The following is a 22,234-nucleotide window of genomic DNA, read 5'->3' as shown; positions in this document are numbered from 1 at the left end:
CTGTAGTACACACTTGATGTCATCAGTGTATTATATTTTGAAGGTAGATGTTTAAAACGCTTGTGCACGTATTGCCTTTGTGATTCGTGATTCTCCTTTTTATCTCTTTTGATTCTTTTGAGTTCGAACTGAGTCATTACTGCGAACTCTGTCACTGGTGATTGTCTTATTCATTATACAAGTACAACATAGTAAAAACACATTTAAATTAGAGCTACCTGTGTTCCTTTTTTAAGAAAATGCCTCTCAGTTAATTGGGTGTATTAGAAGTGCTATGTTACTAACTAAGTATATTTCTTTACACACTATTTGTAAATATATATATTTTTTTAACCAACGGTTAATATTGGCAATCAGTGTGATGTACTGTTTTAGGCTTTGGTCCTAGGAATTCATACATTGAGATTCTGGATTCAAACCCTGCTACTGGTACTGTGTGACAATGAGCAAGTCACTTCACCTGCCTTTGCTGAAATTGGAAATGTAACCTGTTTTATCTCAAATGTTGAAAGTCAAATAATAAGTAATAATGTTATTAGGAGCTGCTTACTCCTGAACACGCTATGCATAATTGTCCATGAGTAAAACATTCCTGCATTAGATTGATTCCTGCTTTTCTTAGTAATTTGGTTTTTGTTGATGGTCATTGCAGAAAACAATTTTACAGGAAAGTGTTCTTTTGAATTGAAATGGGTAATCATTAGGAATAATGTTAAATTTTAGTATGGTTATGATTATTAGATGTTTACAGTTTTAATTCATAAGCGTCATTCACAATTTTTCTTTTTGTGCCCTTTTGTCAGTTATGTGGTCCCCATTTAAAGTCTACAGATACAAATGCATATTATATTGGAGTAGCTCATGGGGAATCATAAGTTTAAACTGATGCTGTCTGTCCAGGGACATTTCTGTAATCTGATAATATTAGGGTCATAGCTCCATCTGTGATTGTTTTGCGCCCATTCTTACATGTGTATATATATACAACTAAGGGAGAAATGGTCTTTTTGGTCTTGCCACTATTGATCATATATATCATCAAGAAAAAGATCAGGCGCTGGGCACGACAGATTGGGTGCTTAAGCCTCTGTCTCCTTGATGCCACTGCGTCGGTCCCAACTTGACTATTTACACCTCTACTTCTCTCTCCCTCCCTTTTTGCTTCTAATGGCTGGCTCACAGCCACAGCACCGGACACTGGCACACAAAGGTTATAGCTTGCTTGCTAACCATTGGTCTCTGCTTCTTACTTGAACTTCACTGAATTTTCTCCTTCCATTTCACACATGACGGTACACTACAAATTTGATTATTTCTCTGTTTCCCTTTCCAGGACACCATTCTTTTTTTCAGTTGTCCATCCACCCTATTGATTAGTAGTGCTGTTTCAATCGTCAATTGCTTCTGCTCTGTCCTTCATCTGCATAAAGCATGCTGTCAGCTCAGAGTGTGTACATTAGCATAATATTAATAAATATCAACAAATAAAAAACATGGGTTGGCTAATTTTCTTTTTTTCCTATAATATCACTAAATTTCAATCAAATCAGTCAATGTATTTTTGAGATTTTGGGGTGTTTAGTTAGGGGGAGTTTACCACTAATTATTGATATATTGAAATGCTTAGCAGATACCAGCTGCTCTGGATGTATCATCCTGCCAAATTTTAGCTTTTAACTCAATGGGAAATAGTGTTTTTGTAGTTGAGTCAGTGAGTCAGCCAGTCAATTTTGCATTATATATTTATATCGTTTGTTTAATTGTTTCTTTTGTTATTTGACTTGCATTAAAGAGAATATATAAACCTATCCATCCATCCATTATCCTACCCGCTATATCCTAACTACAGGGTGATAGGGGGTCTGCTGGACCCAATCCCAGCCAACATAGGGCGCAAGGCAGGAAACAAACCCCAGGCAGGGCGCCAGCCCACTGCAGGGCACACACACACACACCCACACACCAAACACACACACTAGGGACAATTCAGAATCGCCAGTGCACCTAACCTGCATGTCTTTGGACTGTGGGAGGAAACCCACGCAGACATTATAAAAGCATGTTACAATAATAAGTTTAGGCCCCTTTATATATGAAATAAATCGGTCACACAAAATGAAACTTTATAACAGTTATTTGCTTTCAACTTTTATCTTAATGCAATTGTTTTACAGCTCATTAACCACACCTGGCATGTGTCAATCGCAGATTCTTTTGCATTCAAACTGAATTATAAGCTGAGAACGAGTAGAACAAGTCCTGTCATTCTCCTTCATTGATTTGTGAGCTGGATCATTACCTGAGAACAAGGCACACGATTCTCGCTCCTTTGATTTGTGTCGTCTTACTTTGATTATGCATTTTAACAACATCAAGCTTTGTGCATTCCAAAAGGGCAGTGTCCTATAATATAAACTATCAGCCTTTCTTCTAACCTGATTGTCTCTCTCTCCAAATCATTGAATTTTTAATGTTTTGAAACAGACGTCCATGTGCTAAATTCTGGTCAGAGATGGCCAGCATTACACAACAGGTTGTTTTTTTTTTTTTTTTTTTTTTTTTTTTTTTGAATCCATTTTTAGAAATTTTAAGAATAACCTGAATTGGAGTATACTTATCAAATATGTAATTGCAAAGTTTATTTGAATTAAGTTACACACCTTTCATGGTCGTTTTCACTTCTGCCCACCAGCCTTGGACTCGCACACCCTTCAATGTTTAATTTTCTTTGCAAAACAATTCATATTTTCGATATCTTACAATTAATTTTAAATCCTGTATTTAAAAATATTTAAGGTCTCTAGAATGCATTTTCAAACTTTACTGAAACTTCCTGTGCACCTAAGACAAAAATCACCTTTAGGTATAAAAACAGGAAATCGCCATTCATACGATTTTTCACAGGAAGCCATTTCATGAGATCTGAAAATGCATTTGAGATAGCAGTAAGGTCTTTATGTATTTTCTGATATTATGCTTTTTTTTATCTGTCTCATTGTTTGTTTAGCCATATCTATATTTGATCAGCCCAAATTGAAAAACTCATTCCTATGAAACTTCCTGGCTGATTTGATTTTACTAAAGCATGCATCCTAAAAACTTGAACTTCAGCTTCTAATCTCAGAGTGAAGAAAAGCTTGGTTGTTAATTAAGAAAGTCGACAGGAAAGTACAGTATATGAATGGGACAGTTGGGTGAGCAGGAGTAAATAACACATCTTTAAAATTAGCAGGCAGCAGCTTAATCCAATAGTGACAGAACTTTTTGTTACAAGCTAGTCATTCACCTTGAGGGTTCCTAAAGTAAAGAAATCTACACTCAAAGCTGATTTTATAAAGCATTCTGAGTAAGTCTGTTTGAAGAGTTTATTGAGAGTTTATAAGAGTTGTACTGTCAAAAACATCACTAACAATATTACAAGAAACATCAAAAACAATCTGTTAAATATGGTAAAAGAATAGAAGCTCCAAAAATGGTTTTGCATTCTTTCATCCTATTTGAATTAAACCAAAGATTTCTTTCTAGAATATAACTGATGTTTTTCCCATCAGCCCCTGTGTAACATTTTAAGATCTGTTTAAACCCCAGGTCTCAGAGGCCCACAGTGGCTACAAGATTTCCTTCGGACCAATTTTCTGAATTTAAGCTTTTAGCTCATCTACTCAATTAATTAGATGACTCATGTAAGCTTGCTGGGTCACCAGTGGTGTGGGTTTTCATGAAGAGTCTTATAATTGTGACAGGATTTTATTGCTCAGAAGTTGGCTTCATCTTTACATTTTTGCTTTATTTTAGATCAGTTGTTTTTTTTTTGTTAATAGTAGCTACTGTAGATATGTACAAATGGCATTTTTTAGTCTTCCAGAAATAAACCCAAAGATTTCATGGGCCAAACTCTCATTGCTTTGACACATTTGGTACTTCATGGCTGGCAAGAGAGAATCAGTGCGTAGTGAGGCCTGTGGCGTGGCACACCAGGGAGACTCGAAATTGTGCAGCACTTCAGGGAGACTGGAGTAGGAGAGGGGTGTTTTGGTGTTGTACGTTACAGAATTTCCTTCAAAACTATTTTGGTACCGAGGTCTGAAAGCTGGTATTGATTCCAAAGTCAAAGTTTTAGTACTGGTCTGGATTGCTAAAAGGACTGAGTGGCCTCACTGAGCGTTATTGGGTAATCCTGTATTGATTCCTGTTCATTTTTTGGTGATCATGACTGCCAGATTTGTACATGTGCTATAGATGACATACCCTTTTCCTAATCTTCTTACACTACACATCAGGTGCCATGGTGTTGGTCACATTTAACAAGAATAATCCTTTTTCACTTTGCTGGGGGAACCAAGTATACATAGTTGTGTCTGTTACACATTTTCCAACTGGCATCACACTGCCTTTTAAGGTCTGTGTCATTTCTACACCTTTTCTTGGAAAGCAATTTCTTTCCTGAGATGTCTTACAGACCTTGCTTTGGACATTCAGGGACATCATCTATAATCCACTCCACACCCTTCTACAGACCATTGCATCCCTGGAGGAGAAGTAATTTTGCAAGTTTTGGCAATACACCATTCAGCACCTGCACTGTATGACTAACAATGATTTAGAGCAGTTTGTGTTGCCAGCCGGAGTCTAACAACCCCCATATGTTCATTGATAATTCATCATTCCCTCAGCTATAGTTTTTGAATAATTTCTTCTTCACCTTTCGCATATTTTATGTGCTGGTTAGATTGAATCACTGTAAAGAATTCATCAAGGTATGGAAAAATAAGACTTTACAGAGCATATTATATGAAAGAAACTTTGCTTCATATCAGACTTTATTGGGGTGTTAAGAATAAGAATGCAAAAGAACAGACAGAGTGTATGGAGGTTGAGTTTTCCCAGGTGGGGAACATTTCAAGTCTAATGACGTGATGTGTAGAGTTTGGTCTTATAAAAGCTCTGGTACAACACTGGTGGCGCCATCAGTACATCTGGTTGTAAGAGAGCAGCCTGTAGAATGTGATTGTTTTTCTACTTAAATGAACCACAGAGATGATTTGATAAGCAGGGGGTAGCTGGCCTTCTTGATGATTGGCTAGTTCCTGGATGTGAAGGAGAAGCAGGTTTGTGATGTCCAGTTCCACTTTAAAAACTGTATCGCTACACCGGCAGCTCTGACTTTGAATGAGAAGTAAATGAAGGAATCAGTAACTAGCTATGGTGTTTAAGTTTCCAACAATGCACAGCTTTGAACATCTGCTTCCATCATTCGCAATCATATTTGAGGTCCTAATATTTAACCTGATTTAAACAAGATAGGTACTTACATTTATATAACGCAAGTCCAAACACTCAAAGAACTTTACCTAGACAGTGGAGCGCCACTTCAACCAAAATAAATGTGCAGCATCCACTTGGATGATGTGATGGCAGACATTTTGTGCCAGTACTCTCCCCACACATTAGTCATTGGGTGGTGAAGGGGTGAGAAAGATAGTTAGCCAGTTAGAGCAGGGATGAATGGGGGCCAAAATGGACAAGGTCATTGTGGGCAATTTTGTCAGTTTATCAGGGGACACTCTACTCTTTTTTGAAAGATGCCAGAGAGTCAGAATGGCACCTTTTTTTTTTTTTTAAACAGAATACTATCCCTGTTACTTCACTGGGGATCCACACAGAGACCCACAGTGTAAATGCCACCCCGATGGCTTCACCAACCCAAACTTTTTCCTAGATGGTCTCCCATTTAAGTACTGGCCAGGCTCAGACATGCTTAGCTTCAGGCTAGTTATTTTTTCTGAAGTGCAGGTGGTATGGCTGCTGGCAGACATGGCTATAAAATTAATTAGTAAACAGCACTCCAGGTAATAAAGAATTGAGTGGATCCATATTCTGTATTCCTCTTTGCCAGTACTAGACTTCATTCTCCAGTTCTGTGTGTATGTGCATGTTTACAGAAAAAAGTACTATATTTTCCAGTCTTGTTGATAATATGAATGATATTGTGGAGGAATTATCCTCTCAATCTTATTTTCTAGCATTCTTGAGTAAACTGGCCTTTGTTATTTTTTTATCTATTGGAAATAAAGGATTTTAATGATACAAGATTACTTGAGCATATCTTTTGTTTTTCTTTCTCTGTTCTCCCTTCTCTGTACAGCAGCCAGTTCAGACATTCCTCATCCTGGGAAGCTCTTCGCTGAGCCGCACATCATGACGTACCATTTGCTGTGCTTTGTAAACTGGCTTGTTTTACAATAGTTTCTGAGAGCTTGAAGATGTCTGTCTGCAGTGACTTTGCGGAACATATGTGGAAGCCTGACTCTTGCAAGAACTGCTTTTATCCTAGAAGTTCCCACAGGCTGCAGAGAAATTTTGAAACGCTTGCTAAAGCTGTCTCTCCAACAAGCACCAGTGCCCTTTGGAGTAAAACTGAATCAGCCGAAGAAGACTATGTAGTCAGCCCTTCTTATTCAAAGCCTACTATTGCAGTCAAGCCCACAATGATGAATAGTGATGTAGTGGAGATGTGGTCTGATATGAACATGAACACTGGAGTGCAACAGGTAAAAGTCTTTAATGTACAACTTGATATGGTACTCTAAAGATGGATGGCACTCCTTTGGGAGGGAAAATTCAATTGCTGAAAAGCCTTATTTTTATATTTTTGTTATGACTGAAATTATAATATGACCAATCCAGTCAGTACAAAATCCAAGCAACCTACAGTATTAAAGGCCTTCAGTTAGGTTTACATGAGGTTATGATATTATTATGCTACCCAGGTAACTAATTTTGTGATTTTTTTTGTGTTTTGTGATATGGTTTTACAGTTTGCTTCTGAGATTTATTATTCCCACTTATAGAAGTAAAATCAGATGATCATATTCGTATGAACAAAAGCATGTCATTACTCTTAATATGAAATGCATTAATCATTACCATTCACATATTTTCTTATTATGGACAAGAGATTCACGTGCCCCAGTGGTCTCCACAGTAAGACCAAGAATCCTCAGTTATAGCAAATAATGCATACACTGATATGTTGTCTTTTTTTTCGCAGTGCAGTAATTTGTGAGTTTGTCTTTATGTGGTGTTTCTCATGTGTCAGTTCTTGCATGTTTCATTTAAAGGTCTTTCATTCTCGTAACGTTATGAAAACTAAAATGATCTCAAATGCCCAACTTTAATGTGGATGAAGCACTAAGTATTGGATTATACTGTATGTAGTGATGTTTCTTAAAAGTTTATGAAAACTATTCACAGGCTATTTCTGTTCCCCAGAAGACAAGAAAGTGTTCAGTGCAACATCCAAGGAATTTTAGAAGCCGTGCATTTCGTTATCAATCAATCCACTTCATCTAAGTCGGGTTCATGTGCGGCTGAAGCTTGTCCCAGCAGTATTGGCCACAAGGAAAGAAACTCTTCTTCTGTCTTACAAGACCACTTTAAAATCAACTTGAGAAGCACATCTTTAGGTGTTTGAGATGAAAACACTAGTAAAGTCACATAGACACCAAGCAGGCACTGGATTAAACTAAAATATTGGATCTGTGAGGCTTTTGCGCTTCCCCTGTTTGGTTTTGTTAAATGGATTTAAAAAAATCATAACCTTCAATTACAAAAGTCAGGTGTTTTCATTAATAAAATACCACAATGACAGATATTCCCGTATCAGACTGTATCATATTTGGTTTTCTTCCTCTACTTCCTCTGATTTATTTTTTCTTTTCCATCCTCTGGTTTTCACTGCCTTTGAGATCTTTAGAGGTGAAATCCTTTCTGTGTCCTTTTCCGCCAGTGGTTTTCATATATTTTTCCCTTATTCTGTATTTTTGGCACCTCAGCTGATGTCTTCTCACCACATAATTAATCTTTGCAACAATATTCTCACAAATGCACACTCTCCCTCTCGCCTAGTAAATATCTGAACATTCACCTGACCTTTTGTTTGTGCCTTTTCCACTTAAATTCCTATTTCATCTGCTACATCATGCTCCTTTCTGAACCTTTTATCGCTTTTTATATTTGTACATTGTTTTCCTTTGAGGCTTGAGATTAGAAGTAAGAATGAGAAATGGCTTCTGAAAGTTTTGAACTCTAATCCTTGTAAGTTTACAGTCTGCCAGTCCATCCACATTTAACTTCACCTTTCTAATTTCAGTAAAGCAGCTCTATTTGTGATATCCACATTTACACTAATTATATTAGTAAAGGGGACCAGTCAAACCTCTAACTTATAGCAAGTGTAAAATTTTTAACAAGACTTGAAAACACATCAGTGTCATAATTGGTGAAAGTTACACTGTCATATTATACTCAGGCTGTAGATGATTATCGACTATTAATCTATAATTACTGGTAAGGGGACACCACCATGTACTGACACGTGGGAATGCTGTTTCACCAATAAAAACGTCACGCTTGAGTATTTTGGTTTTGATAATAAAAAGGCTATGTGTGGTTAGTATTTTCATTTATGCCGTCCGTACATTTGAGTATTTGCCCATATCCTGATATCATCATTTATTGCCAGTTTTTACTATGCTTACTTATTCAGTCAAAATATAATGACATCTAGAGAAAATGCACCTGATTGAACAATTAATGCATCACTTCATTAGTATGGTTAGCCAACATCAATTTGGCAAGGTATGAATGAGTAATTGCATGTTAGTTAAATCAACCCAATTCAATGGATAAACAGTTGGCAGATTGAACATAAAAGACATGACTACCAGCTAGCTCTGCTCAATATAAACCTTATTTATTTTGACCCCTACCATCAGAGCCAAGTTCCCAAAACAAAGACTCATAACACATTTTACCATGATAGAAGGAAAAATCCTACAGGTATAAAACAATTCTGATATCTATCAGTGTGGATTAGATTAGATAAGAACTTTATTTATCCCGAGGGAAATTCTTTTGTCATATACATGCTCAGTGCAACAAGAGGAATAAAGATAAGGTAAATAAAGAGTTAAAAAGATCAGTAGTAGTAGTGCAAACAGAATAACAAAATAAACAGAATAACAAAATAACTCTAAACAACATATCAAATAACTATAACTAATAGTTTGTATTATAACTATATAACTAATTTGTGCAAAGCAACAAACAACTATAACAAAAACTATAACAGATATTATAAAACTACAGATTATTAGTGCAAGTGTTAATGAAAAGTGGCTAGTGTTTATGCTATAAAAAATGAGATAGCGGCATGTGATGATGAGAAGGATCACCTACAGAATGAGGAAGAATTATACAGTCTTATTGCCACAGGTAGAAAGGATTTCCTGTGGCGTTTGGTTCTGCACTTGGAGGCAATGAGTATTTTGCTGTGTGTGATCCGATGACCCATCAAGGAGGCATGCATGGGGTGAGAGGGGTTGTCCATGATACCGAGAAGCTTTTTCAGCATTCTCCTCTCAGACACCTCTGCCAGGTTCTCCAGTCTTACACATAGGACAGAACCAGCCTTTTTAATCAGTTTGTTCAGCCTGTTGGCCTCAGCTGTCTTCAGCCCACTGCCCCAACACACAGCTGCAAAAAACACCACACTCTCTACCACAGATTGATAGAACATAGTCAGCATCTTCCTACAGACAATGAAAGACCTAAGCCTCCTCAATAGGTAAAGACGGCTCTGCCCTTTCTTGAAAACCATGTTGGTGTTCTTGGACCAGTCCAGTTTACTGTCAATGTGTACCCCCAGGCACCTGTAGTCCTCAACCACCTCAACATCAGTTCCTCTGATGGTGACAGGGGTGGGAAAAGGAGCCTGTTTTCTAAAGTCCACAACCAGTTCCTTTGTCTTTGTGATGTTTATCTGTAAAAAAATTAGCTCACACCACTCCACAAAGCTGTCCACCACCCTCCTGTATTCATCCTCCTGTCCTTCCCTGATACAGGCCACAATGGCAGAGTCATCAGAGAAAATCTGCAGATGACATGACTGAGACCTGTACCTGAAGTTAGACGTATAGAGGGTGAAGAGGAAGGGTGATAGGACAGTTCCCTGCGGCGCCCCCGTGCTGCTCAGGATGCTATCGGAGCAGCAGCTCTTCAGCCGGACATGCTGTGGTCGATTGGTTAAATAGTCCGTAATCCAGGCTACCAATGGGGCGTCCACCTGCATTTCCGTAAGCTTATTTCCCAGCAGGGATGGTCTGATTGTGTTAAAAGCACTGGAGAAGTCAAAAAACATGACCCTCACAGTGTTCCCAGCAATGTCCAAATGAGAATAAGCCTGTTTCAGCAGATAGATGATGGCGTCCTCCAAGCCGATACGGGGCCAATAAGCAAACTGTAGGGGGTCCAGCCAAGGTTCTACCAGCAGATGCATATGTTTCAGGAGAAGTCTCTCCAGCACTTTCATGATGTGTGAAGTCAGAGCTACTGGCCTGTAGTTCTTGGGGGTGAACGGGTGGTTCTTTTTGGGGACTGGAACCAGGCAAGATGTTTTCCAGAGTGACGGGACCCTCTGGAGTTTCAGACTCTTGTTGAAGATCAGATGTAAAACTCCACACAGCTGGGCAGCACAGCACCTGAGCATCTTTTTTTCAAAATGGAAAGTTAATCTTACTTGTATTTGTTAGTCTGCCAAAATTATGTAAAGGTTACAGTGTAAAATCTTTCAGGAAATTACCAAATAAATCATGAAAAATAATGTGAATTACTGCAGGCTTCCATTGCTTGAGAAAAGGTCAGTGTTGATGTCACAGCAGTCACAAAGACTTTGGACAGAAAAGGGCATAGTGTGGAAACCACTAGTAGCAAAGAAGAACTTGGATCACTTGTCTTTTATTTGTAGGAAGTAGAACATTTTGGACAACAGGGGTTCCATTATGTCCAGTGCAAAGCAAACACAGCATTGCACAGTAAGCGCATCATACTAGCAGTTAAACTTGGTGATGGTGGTGTTGTGAAATTGTAGAGATACTTGCTGAATCAGGACATGGATAATTTGCGGTGCTTGAAAAAGCCCTGAATCAGAAATCTTAAGGAGAATGTCCAGTCATTCATCTGTGACCCGAAGCTGATGTGTGGTTTGGCTATGCATAGACATAAATCCAAAACACAAAAGCAAGAGGCCAGCTTAGTCAAAGGTCAGACATTAACGCAATAGACTTGCTCTAGCAGGAACTGAAACTTAGCAGTCCATGCTTGAAAAAACTGTCTGAATTAGAGCAGTCTTAGAAGGGAGAATTTGCTAAACTTAATCCACAATGATGTGAAAGATACTTTCATTGTAGCTAAAGGTGAGGAAACAAGTTAAGTGTAAGATGGCTATTACTTTTTCACACGATACCAGAAGACACTGGCCAACTTTGTTAATTCAATTAATAACATTATTTTTAAAAATTATATAAAAAGCTTATTTGTTCACTCATTTGCCCTTTATCTAATAGTAGGTTTTGATTAAAAACAAAAAAGTGTTAAACATTTGCAGTTATTGAGGAAATGAGAAAGGACAGCATACTTTTTTCATGACAGCATATATGCGTCAAACTGGCACTTACCAAATAAATGAGACTTATAGCCATCAGCAACATCTGATGCCACAGTATGTTAAATTATTTGCTGATTTGGCACTGATTTTTGTAGGAGGTTCTGATGCGCTGGCTGCCAACACCAGCGACTGTAAATAAGATCAGTCTGGATTTCCCTTCAACCTCAAATCATAATTCTACTCATTGCCACCACTTTAGTTTTTTCCTAGTCCTTTAATTCATTTTTATTTAATGTATTTATTCTTTTTTTTCCTAATGATTTTGGCAGGCCTTTCTAGTTGTGGGTGGAATAGAGTTCCAGAATCAGATTCATTTCCTGACTACAGTGCCTTCTGTGTGTCATTTGCATGTTGCCTTCATTAATGTGGGTTTCTCTTGTGGGTTTGCAGTTTCCTCTCACACTGCAAAGACATGCAGTCAGGTTGAATGACAATGCTCAAATTATTGTGGTGTGCATGAGTCTGCCCAGCGATTGCCTTTACATTTTTGGTTTGTTCCTGCTTTGTATCCAAAGTTGCCATGATTGCTCTGCCACTCTGCAAACTTTTACTGAATGAATCCGATTCAGAAAATGAGTAAATGGGTGTTTAAATGCAGTTATAGAAAGTACACAGAAATGTTATATTCTACCCCAATGCAATTAACCAAAGTATTTTTTTTAATTCAAAACTTATGGTACCATCTTCTTTGTTGCAGGGAAATCAGAAGAGTCCAACAGAGAAATCTACAAAGATGCCTACCAAGGTATTCATAGATAGTAACAGCAACAACGGCCTGAGAGACGTTTTACCAAACAACACAAGTACTCTCAATGGGTATTCTAAATTTTTGCCTGCAGGAGCTTTACCTTCATTGGAACGCAAATTAAATTCCCACGGAAACTCTGCCTTTATCAGTAACATTTTTATAAGCCAGGAAGATGGGCGGGTGCCTTTTGTGTACAGAGAAAATGAACCTCAACTAAGCAAAAGTTACAAAGAACAGCTTGTGAAATCCCCAAGAAGCAGCTGTGTGAACAGTGACAGGAAGACCACAGGTTCTTTTGAAGGTGGAGGTGGAAGGACTTTTTCCACAGAGATCTGTGAAAGTAGAGGGGAAGGGCCTTGGTGCCTATCTAATGTGAATGAACAGCATGCTCCATTTGAGATAGCAGTTAATATTGTTGTGCCGGCTGGTGGGATCAGTGAAAATTCTGATTTGTCTCACTCTGTTCTTGCCCAGGAGAAGGGAGCAAATGATATCTCAGCAACCCTGCAGTGCGCTAAGAGCAAGGGTTTGTCTTCACTGCCAGAAGCTGCCAGCCAGATAGAGTCATTCTCCCTCCAAAGTATCAGTGAGCGCTTAGATAACAGTCAGGAATTAGACCATTGCAAGGAGCTTCCCAGCAAATCTTTGGAATGCTCACTGGTGCAAGCACAGAGTGAACCAATTTATGCTGAGAGTACCAAAAGGATAAAGAAGCTGCTCAGTGAGTCTAAGAGTAATTCAGGCCCGCCTCAGGTACGGAATACTTTCCATAAAACACTTGAACAATCTGAAAGCATTGAGAGTTCTTGCAGCAATGAAAAAGAAGCTGTTGATTTAGCCAGCTCGTGGTCTAAAATAACTGTAATGGCAGCCCATACAGAAGAAGAGAACCGTACGTTTTGTCTAAGTAGCCCAGATTCAGCTGTGAGCATCCAATGGCAGCACATTAGCCCAAGCCCAGTTCAAGAAGCTGGCAGCCCACTGACCACTTTCCAGTGGCCTCACGCCAACAGCACTCAGCAGGCCTCTGATTTATGGCCAGTGGCTAAGAGTTGCTCCACCATGTTGCATCCTAAATCCAGTGCTCACCCTAGTCTGGCTGTCTCACCAAAATTGAGCCCCTCTCTCTGTGAAAGTGGGAAAGAGAACACTGAAACTTTGCGCTACATTGAGCACCCCACAAGCTTCTCTTCCATTCAATTACAGAGCAAATCTTCTGGAAACATAGGCAACAGTGGCAGTTCTATTTCTGCTTCAGAAAGGAGACACAAATACCAACACTCTGCCTGGAACCGGGAGTATAAAATAGTGGAGGAGGAGGAGGCGGCAGTTGTTAATGAAGAGACAACGCAACAGTCAAAGGCACCCAGCATCTTCTGCAGTTCAGTGTCTGGGCAGAGAGCACAAGAGGCAAGAGTGGAGAATGCCGTCATGTGCAGCAGTGAATATAATAACCATGAACTTGCTTACAATGGTGCCGGTCACCACCATGCAGGCAGAGCTCCCGATCAGGACAGATGTAGTAGGAACAATCAGTGTGCATCAGAAAGTCGCCCTTCAAGCAGCTCAGAGCACACCAGCACATTGAGTGAACTAGCTCCACCACCTCCACCGCCAAAGAAACATCTCAGGTATCACTGTTTGCTTTCATTTATGCATGTTTGTGTACTTTTTACTTTTTTATTTGATAATGCAGACTTTACATGACAGCGTTTCAGTTGAAGGTTTTTATCACAATATGAAACTGGGTGCAGTGGGATTTATATTGATTCTGGCTCTCTGTGTTTAAAAATAATATTAGGCAGCACAGGGAAGATGAAGCAGTTTAGACTTGTGCTTGTCAGCGAGGTGGGAAACTGTGGTCAGAATCACTGTGGGGGGGTACAGGGCCTGAAAGGGGTTGAAATGCAGCTCTGTCTGAGCCAAGCATAACACAGGAAGCTATTCCCAATTATTTTCTGCCCCACCTTTAAGGGTAATACTGATGACAGTCACGATTCATTTCTTCCTGAAAGCCTTTTTTTATCTGTGCAGTGTGTAGTTTACTCACTATGTACATTTTGCTGCTCTCAGATTTTAGTAGTCTTGTGTGAAAATTATTTTAACATATTCGTTTTTTTTATTTGCAGTAGTTCTGATGGAATTGTCAAATCCCTAATTATATTTTGCCAGTGTGATGTTTTTCAGCATGTTTAAAACCTCAGGCAAATACTCTGTAAATGTAAGAAAGTAAATGATAATAAGCGTATGTGTACTCTTGGGAGTTTCAGGGTACCAGTGTGTTACATTTATCTTCCTAAAGCTTGTGAGATGGAGAACACTGGCTAATGTATTATATAATATGAAAGGGATATTTTGTATGTATGTGTGTGCATGTTTACTTGGCTGATGAGTGCTTGCTCTAAGTTAAGACTGTATTCATTTTTGTTATTAATATCTACAGGCATGGCCTGATGTAGCAGTGTGTCATGTCTGTAATTCACCGTGAAGTCCACTGTGGTGTCACCAGATAGGCATGAATCTTGTAAGGTGTCACAATTAGGAAAAACTATTGGAAAATAGCTAAAGTGGTATATTGTACCCAAGGAGACATCCATCCATCCATTATCCAACCCGCTATATCCTAACTAAAGGGTCACAGGGGTCTGCTGGAGCCAATCCCAGCCAACACAGGGTGCAAGGCAGGAAACAAACCCCGGGGAGGGTGCCAGCCCACCGCAGACTCAAGGAGAAAGAAACAGAAAAATTGGTTTTGTTCCTTTTAAGAAAGAAGAGATTCATTTCAGATCAGGCAAGCAGTACGTTTTTAATGCAGTGACAAAACGCTAGCCTTCATTGTTTAAGAAGTGCGCTAGTTTGTGCTTGTTAAAACTTTCTATACAAAGTCAGGTTTGAGATGGTGTCGTATGGCCAGTCATATGCTGTCAACAGGGTAGCACGTTCACCTTCCATGACTACCCTTTGGTTGCAAGATGTTGAAAGGATGCTACCCATTTGAGATTTCTCTGATCAAATGAAACTTACACATGGCAATCAATTTTGTCTTTGCTGTTTTTCCACTGATTATTGGCAGTTGGTATTGCATGTTCAAAAATGTGCCCACATGTAGTTTAATTTGAAATATGTTGGCTTTCTATTCATCCCCAGTGTAGTAGTTTGTTTTGAAAAGAACTGGCAGCGTATTCATCATCATATTACTTCATACTCTTTTTACCTCTGAATGTCTGATAGAAAATTAAATTTATGGGAAGAACAAAAATTGGATTTATCAGTATATTGAGATTTTGAAAAATCCCTAGACTTTTTCCTGAAGAATACATTGAAAGTGCATAATTAGACTAGGCTTTTCCTGCAGGGTGATGAAAGGCTTCATTGAAATTCAGCTTTAGCACATGAAATTGCGAATTGCTAGCTGTGATGGAATTGCATACCATTCAAGAATGGCTGCTGCTGTTATAATTCAGTACTAAGCATGTTCAGAAAAGAATGGGTGAACAGCAAGCGCTTTCATAATTTGGCTTAGGTCAAGTTTAAACTGTTCATGAATGCTCAGCTACCCCTGTAACAAAAAATTAAACAGGACTCTCTTATTTCAATGTAATGTCTATCCTATTTTTGGGGATTAAGACTAGATAATAAAGTGTCCATATCCTGATATCAGGTATGTGCATGCATAGTCGTGAAAATCCACAATTAAATCAAGGAGAACTATTTGATTTCCCAGAAGTGCAGCAAGTTTTTTTTTTTTTTATATTTTTTGGTAAGCTACTTCTGGGTCCTTATAATGAGCTTTTGTGGTAGAGCACAGATAAGAGCCCATAGCAACCAAACAAAATAGTTTTAGTCTTGCCAAGCTCTGCTCTGTCGAGCAACAAGGGGAATGTGAGGAACCTCGCCAAGCTTAACTGGTTAAGCAATTAAAAAAAGAAACGAATTTGGGTTATGTTGATGCCGAAGGAAAAGTTATCTTTGTCTCAGAATTGCATATAGGAGCAGATTTAGAGGGTGACTTTTAATACTTGCAGCGACACCATGGCGGCCATTTGGGAGGTGTCATTTTACATATGTTGCTGGTTGTCTTACAAATATAGATCCAGAGAGACTTGTGTAGGTGCTTCCTGAGATTTATAGTATGATCCACTTTTAAGATGTATTAGTGCATGTTTAAACATGTTTGACTATTTTTTTTTTTGGTAGTAATTTTATTTAAATAGCCACGTGTAGTAAAGGCCAAGTTCTGTACAAAATTGTGTGTAGATGGAACAATGATGTAGTGGGTGATTCTCAAATGGAGGGATGGAAAGATCCTCTACAGGGTTTTACACAAATATATTGAATCAAATGTTCATGCCATATACTTGGTTTTTGTTTTTTTTTGTTTTTTTTAATTCTTATATTTTGGTTGGTTGAAAGCAGAGATATATGAAATATGCATTGTCAATGATGAGAATGAAGAGGCTGGGACAAGTAGTAAAACACTGAACATGCCTTCTTCTTTCCCAGACATAGCATCCTTGTATTTCTATGGTCTACTCTGGAGAAATTCTAAAATCGCTGTGGTGAATTTTGGAGATTTTCTTTTTGTGAAGGACTCTGTGACTTATTCTGTGAATAGATTCTCACAACACCCTTTACATCATTTAAAATAATCTTATTTGCTTGTGTCTATAGATTTAAAAACAAAACAATGCCAGCCTGTATTATTGAAAGCCACTACTGTTTCTGTGTTCTCATGTGCCATGTGATGTCAAGTGATTCTTAAGAGGTACTGTGCTAGTGACAGGTACTCCACAGCAGCAACAACAATATTTATTTATATAGAACGTTGTCGTACAAAGAATGGAGCTCAAAGTGCTGTGCAAGATGTCGGAGAAAGTTACAAGAAAAGAAAAGACACATAAGATTAGGTAAGAATAATAATGAATAAGTAACAAAGAAAAACTAAATAATTCCATACAATCTTATTGAACATAGATATATAACTAATAGGAGCGGACCAAAGATCACAGTTACACATTTGTGGTAGACACATCACTTTCCCTACGTGGTAGTGTGCTCCAAAGCTGGCAGTAATTCTGCACTCTGATAACTAGGCTTTTCTCAGTGTGGCCGACAGTCCAAACCTCTGTGTACTCTGTGACTAACTAATCAATGAGAACTACTATGGTTACCCATCATTTTTCAGGTTAATGCTCAACTTAAATGGGGTAATGTTTCATCATTGTTACGATATATTAAATATGCAGGCAGATGTTATTTAAGTTAATTTCTAATAAATATCAATATATACAAACAGAGTGTTTTCTAGTTCGATGACAACCGAAAGGTGTTGTATTCAGAAGTAGTGATTGGGATGATCACTGAACAACGACGACAACGACATCATTTACTTCTGTTGAGCATTTTCATACACGGGATGTAGCTCTTTAGACAAAACAGTTACAAGGTAAGAAAAACAAATAATCAATAAATAATACACACCTACAAATGATAGATATATAAATAACAGAGAATTAGAGTTCTTATAAATAGGAGCAGTTTTGTTTTTAAGTAGTTCCTTATTGTTTTTTAGACTTAATCTTTAAAGGATTTGATGCAGTGGGTCTCGTAAGAAGTCGGGGTGTCTTCATTCAAAGATCACAGACGGCTGCACAGTGCTTAGATCAGATTTTGGTGGCATAGAATGGCAATATTAGGAACTGGAAAAGAAAATGTAGAGACTAGTGATTGAAAATTCATTGACAAGTATAATTGTATGCATATCTAGTTCATTAAGAGTAGAACTAAAATGTGCTGAACATATCGTCAGTTTCATGAAACCGGTTTGAGGAGACGTATGCTTTGTGACGTGATGCATTATGATTTTTTAAGTAGCCACTCGAAGATGGGTAAATTGTAGCTCTGAAGGGATGCACAGTAGTCGGCAGCAATACCCAAATTGGCCATGGCATTCAAGCAGTGATTGACTCATTAGTATTAATGGGCCCAAAGTGTGTTAAGTGTTTGGTTTAAAATCTGAACAGATCCTTATAAGGAGAATTTGATTTTTTTTTTCCAATTTGAAATTGGGAATTCTTCCAGTTGAGCAAAATAAGTCTTCTTGCAAGCAGTATCACAGTAGACTTTACATAGCACGCTGGTATCCCACCTAGTATCACTCTACATATTGCTGTTAAAGCGTTAGGAGTGTTTTTAGATCCAAGGCTGTCGTAGGGATGTACAAAAAAAATCTGTCCTAATGTGGAACATTCCCAAAACATGTGACCCATTGATTCTAGGTAGGTGCTTGAAAACATTGTTCACATGTTGATTCTTGTCCTGGGTACTTTTTAGCCAAGATATATGTGAACACTGAACAATTGTAGGCGTCTAATAGCATGCTTAACACATTTTAAAAATGTTTTTGGTGAATGGGTGAATTTTCTATTCCTTTTTTGAAATTTTAATTAAAATACCTCTTTCCATTATTCTCTGAGATCATCAAGGGGTAAATTCCTTAAACTTTGTTGATATGCTGTAGTAATGCTGTCTGATTCTTTATTTAGACTAACCAGCATCACTGCAGGCTACGTCCATGCTGCTGCTGAGCTTTTTAAATAAAAATGATCTTTATCCACATTTACTATTTTCACATTATGAAATTATCTCTGCCCACACTAAAACAACTGAAAATGCATATGACATAGCTCTTCGCCTACACTAAACATGCATGCGTTGGCAGAAACGGGAAGAGGTATCCTCCATGCTAGACATTACTTTGCAGCTTGTATTTATACATGGAGAACAGCGGTAGTGAATACAAAGTACAAAACCAACATAAGCTTGTTTTGTTTGTACTGATCATGTGGCGGACTTGTTAAATGTAATAGGCAAGTAAAGCAGCTGAGAAAATGTAATGAGCAGGATCCAATTAGGGAAGAGCCTCATAGTAAAACTGAACCAATCAGAACATGATGAGCGTCCACACGGAAATGCTGAGCCAGTTAAGCTCTAGAGAGCATTTTCAAATTTCTCCATATTTAGGGTTTAAAAATGCTGGGGTAGTGTAGACAAAAGGATGGACTAATGTCAGTGTTTTTATATAAAAAAAAAACAAAGGTAGTCCTGTGGATAAATATTGGTGAAAGAAGGGGAAGTTGGGTAGGCTGCTTTTGACTAAGTTTCTAGTGCGTATATAGAACAAAAGTGTATCACTAGAAAATGTAATTTGGAGCATTAATACAGGGTTTGTACAGGTCCTGGAAAACCTGGAAATCATCGTGAGCCTCAATGTCAGTTTTTATAAGTATTCGGAAATTTAAAATAGGCCATGTGTTCTTATTAGGTTCATGTAGTTTTACTGTAGATGTTCAGAACCAGAGTGTAAAGTAGTCTTGGATTCATGTGCTGGTTGTTACTGAAAAGGTCATAAAAAGTCCTGGAATTTAAAATGTACTGAAGTGTACAAACCCTGATAAAAGTATAAAGCATACAAATGTCTCATCAACATAGAGCTCTGTAAATGTTACAATTCCTGGTGATACCCATAGATAGAACACTGGATCAGTTAAAGAAAAATAAATTAAGTGACAGATCTTAAAATGCAGACACATCATACAAAGCCAAGGCAGCTACAGTATATAATGCCAGGCACAAAGTGAAAAAACACGATATGTTAATTCTGGGTAGAGCTTTCAAGGCTTTACTCCACTTTAGAAATGTTGATTGTGATAGTGGCATTATTATCTCATTAGCAAATGAGTTTGCTTTAGGCCTTTTTAAAGGAAACCCCAAGTCTCATCCGCTCTATTTTAGTGCATTGCTGGTCTGTTTCTGTTTTGGTCCGTGCTTTACTTAGTCGCAGATGACGGGGAGATACTGAAAAACCTTTGCCAAAAAAAAAAAGAACAAATGTACAGCAAAGTCTTCTTCATTTTCTCTGTGCTGCGCTCAACATGCAAACTGGAGCAGTGGGAAAGACAGACCAAGTGTTAATGGGCCAGGATGACTTTTAATTTTAAAGACAAAGAATGGCATTGCAGCTGGATGTTGGCCACTGATATTATAAGCTGGTCATAGGGCATTTCAGGAAGAAAAGCTGTATGGGCTTCCTTGCATTTACATGGCATTTATAGCAAACTAAGACTTCCAGCATTTGTTGTGGACATGTGGAATTTCTTGTTGTAAGTATCTCATGTTTTATTGCATTTGCAAGGAAGCTGTATGTATCCTTGTTTCTTTTTTGGATATTCGTAGTTGGCAGTAATAATTATAAAGTTGCCCTGCTGATCACATTTTCATAGATGTTGTTTTTTAAAATGATTACACTTATTTTCCCATCTCGTGAGATGTGTATTGTTTTTTCTTTGAGGTGCAAAATTTACAATAGCCTGCAAGTGGAGACAGCATGAGTGGGTGGGTAGAAAAAAAATGGTTAATACGATACTAACAAAAATGCATTTTGAGGAAAGTCTACTTAAACTTGACATTCATATCATATCATTAAAGGAAAGCCTTTTACAGTGTAGTATTAGCAGTGTATTTGAGATCAGATGAGCAATCTAAGGCAAAGGTTTTATTACATTTTACATGGAGTGAAAGGTCAATTAGAATGACACCTTTTATTGGCTAACTAAAAAAGATTACAATATGCAAGCTTTCAAGGCATCTCAGGCCCCTTCTTCAGGCAAGATGTAATATAGAAAGTGGAGTTCTCTGTGCTTATATACACATTAGGACAAATAACAATATTGGAAAACCTTTAAGTGAGACATCTTACATGTAAAAAATTAATAGACCTTAATGTTGTTTTGCTGTTTATAGTGCATTAGCTCTCTAATCTCATGGCATAAAGTGACATTTTATATAGCTTCTCCTTACTTTGTCTACTGTCAAACCGCAGGCACTAAAATATTTAATTTCATATTTGTTATCTTTTGATTACCATTATACATCTTCTGACAAGTGCATTAAACTGTCAGCTGGGAAACCACTTCAAGACATTTTTCTGCCATTTGCTTTATCACAGTTGTCTCCTCTGCTGCGCACTGTGTAGTTTCATTTAATTTTGAGTATTTTACTGCATATTCTGTTTCACAGATTGTGTGACTGCTTTGTAACACATTTACAAGCATTTGGTGTCTGTGGAGGGTGGAAAGTAATTAATCAATTCAAGAATATCCACATCTGCCAAAACCATCTTTATTTTTAAAGGTCCTTGCACCTCAAACAGCATGCCAAGCAGCTTTAAGTAAATATTAACAATAAATTACCTTTTTTGCATTAGCTGGTAAAGTAAATGTCACAGTATCACAGAGACTGAGTTTTAGTATGTGATTTTATAGATTTTCATTTATTTAAGTGACACTTTTATCGAAAGTAGCATATATATTTCACACGTGCAGTGTAGTTTTACAGTATTCAGTGTTTGTAGAAAATTTGCACAAAAAAGCAAGTGACTCACTCAGGGTTCACATAGTGAGGTATTAATGGGAACTGAAGTATACGCCTCGTTTCCCAGCCTTAGTCACCAGACCACCCTGCCTGTTGTTGTTCTTGATTGCTTTAGACTACGCTTTGTAATTGACCTCTCAAGGAAATGTGTTGTATTAATGAAATACTACACTTGTTATCACTGTCTTTCATAGTAAGATAAAATGAGGTCAAAAAGCTCACAATTGTGAAGTAGTTGTGTTAAGCAGTTATTCAGTGAAACTGCAAACAGTTTTTTTGTAATAGTGTGTGCTCGTTCGTTAGAGATACAGATAAACTTGGATTACCATTGCAAGTTGTATATATGGACCCATGTTTTCTAGTACATATGGGGGAAAAAATGTGCCTCCGTTTCTTGGCTGCAGACTGAAGTATTTTTGTCAGTTTACTCAGAAATGGCAGTACAGCCCTGGTAATGTTATGTGATGCTCATCATTCATTTGTGAGTGTACCTACCTGACAGCGGAAGTAAGCTCCTTCTAGCATTAAAATGCTCAAAAATTGCCTGT

The 22,234-nt window shown here is 37.9% G+C and overlaps 1 protein-coding gene across 1 annotated transcript in view; it reads left to right on the top strand.

Moving 5' to 3' along the window:
- LOC120532090 (inactive tyrosine-protein kinase PRAG1-like) overlaps positions 1–22,234 on the top strand; it is a 177,376-nt gene that overhangs the window by 113,577 nt on the left and 41,565 nt on the right. Inside the window, exons 4-5 of the mRNA XM_039757994.1 lie at positions 6,190–6,551; positions 12,204–13,885. Coding sequence (XP_039613928.1) covers positions 6,190–6,551; positions 12,204–13,885 — 2,044 coding nt within the window. The remainder of the gene's footprint in view (positions 1–6,189; positions 6,552–12,203; positions 13,886–22,234) is intronic.

This window comes from Polypterus senegalus, chromosome 7 (assembly GCF_016835505.1).
Source record: "Polypterus senegalus isolate Bchr_013 chromosome 7, ASM1683550v1, whole genome shotgun sequence".
Taxonomy (NCBI): Eukaryota; Metazoa; Chordata; class Cladistia; order Polypteriformes; family Polypteridae; genus Polypterus; species Polypterus senegalus.
Note: the sequence above shows the minus strand (reverse complement) of the source record. Positions and strands in the feature narration are given on the sequence as shown.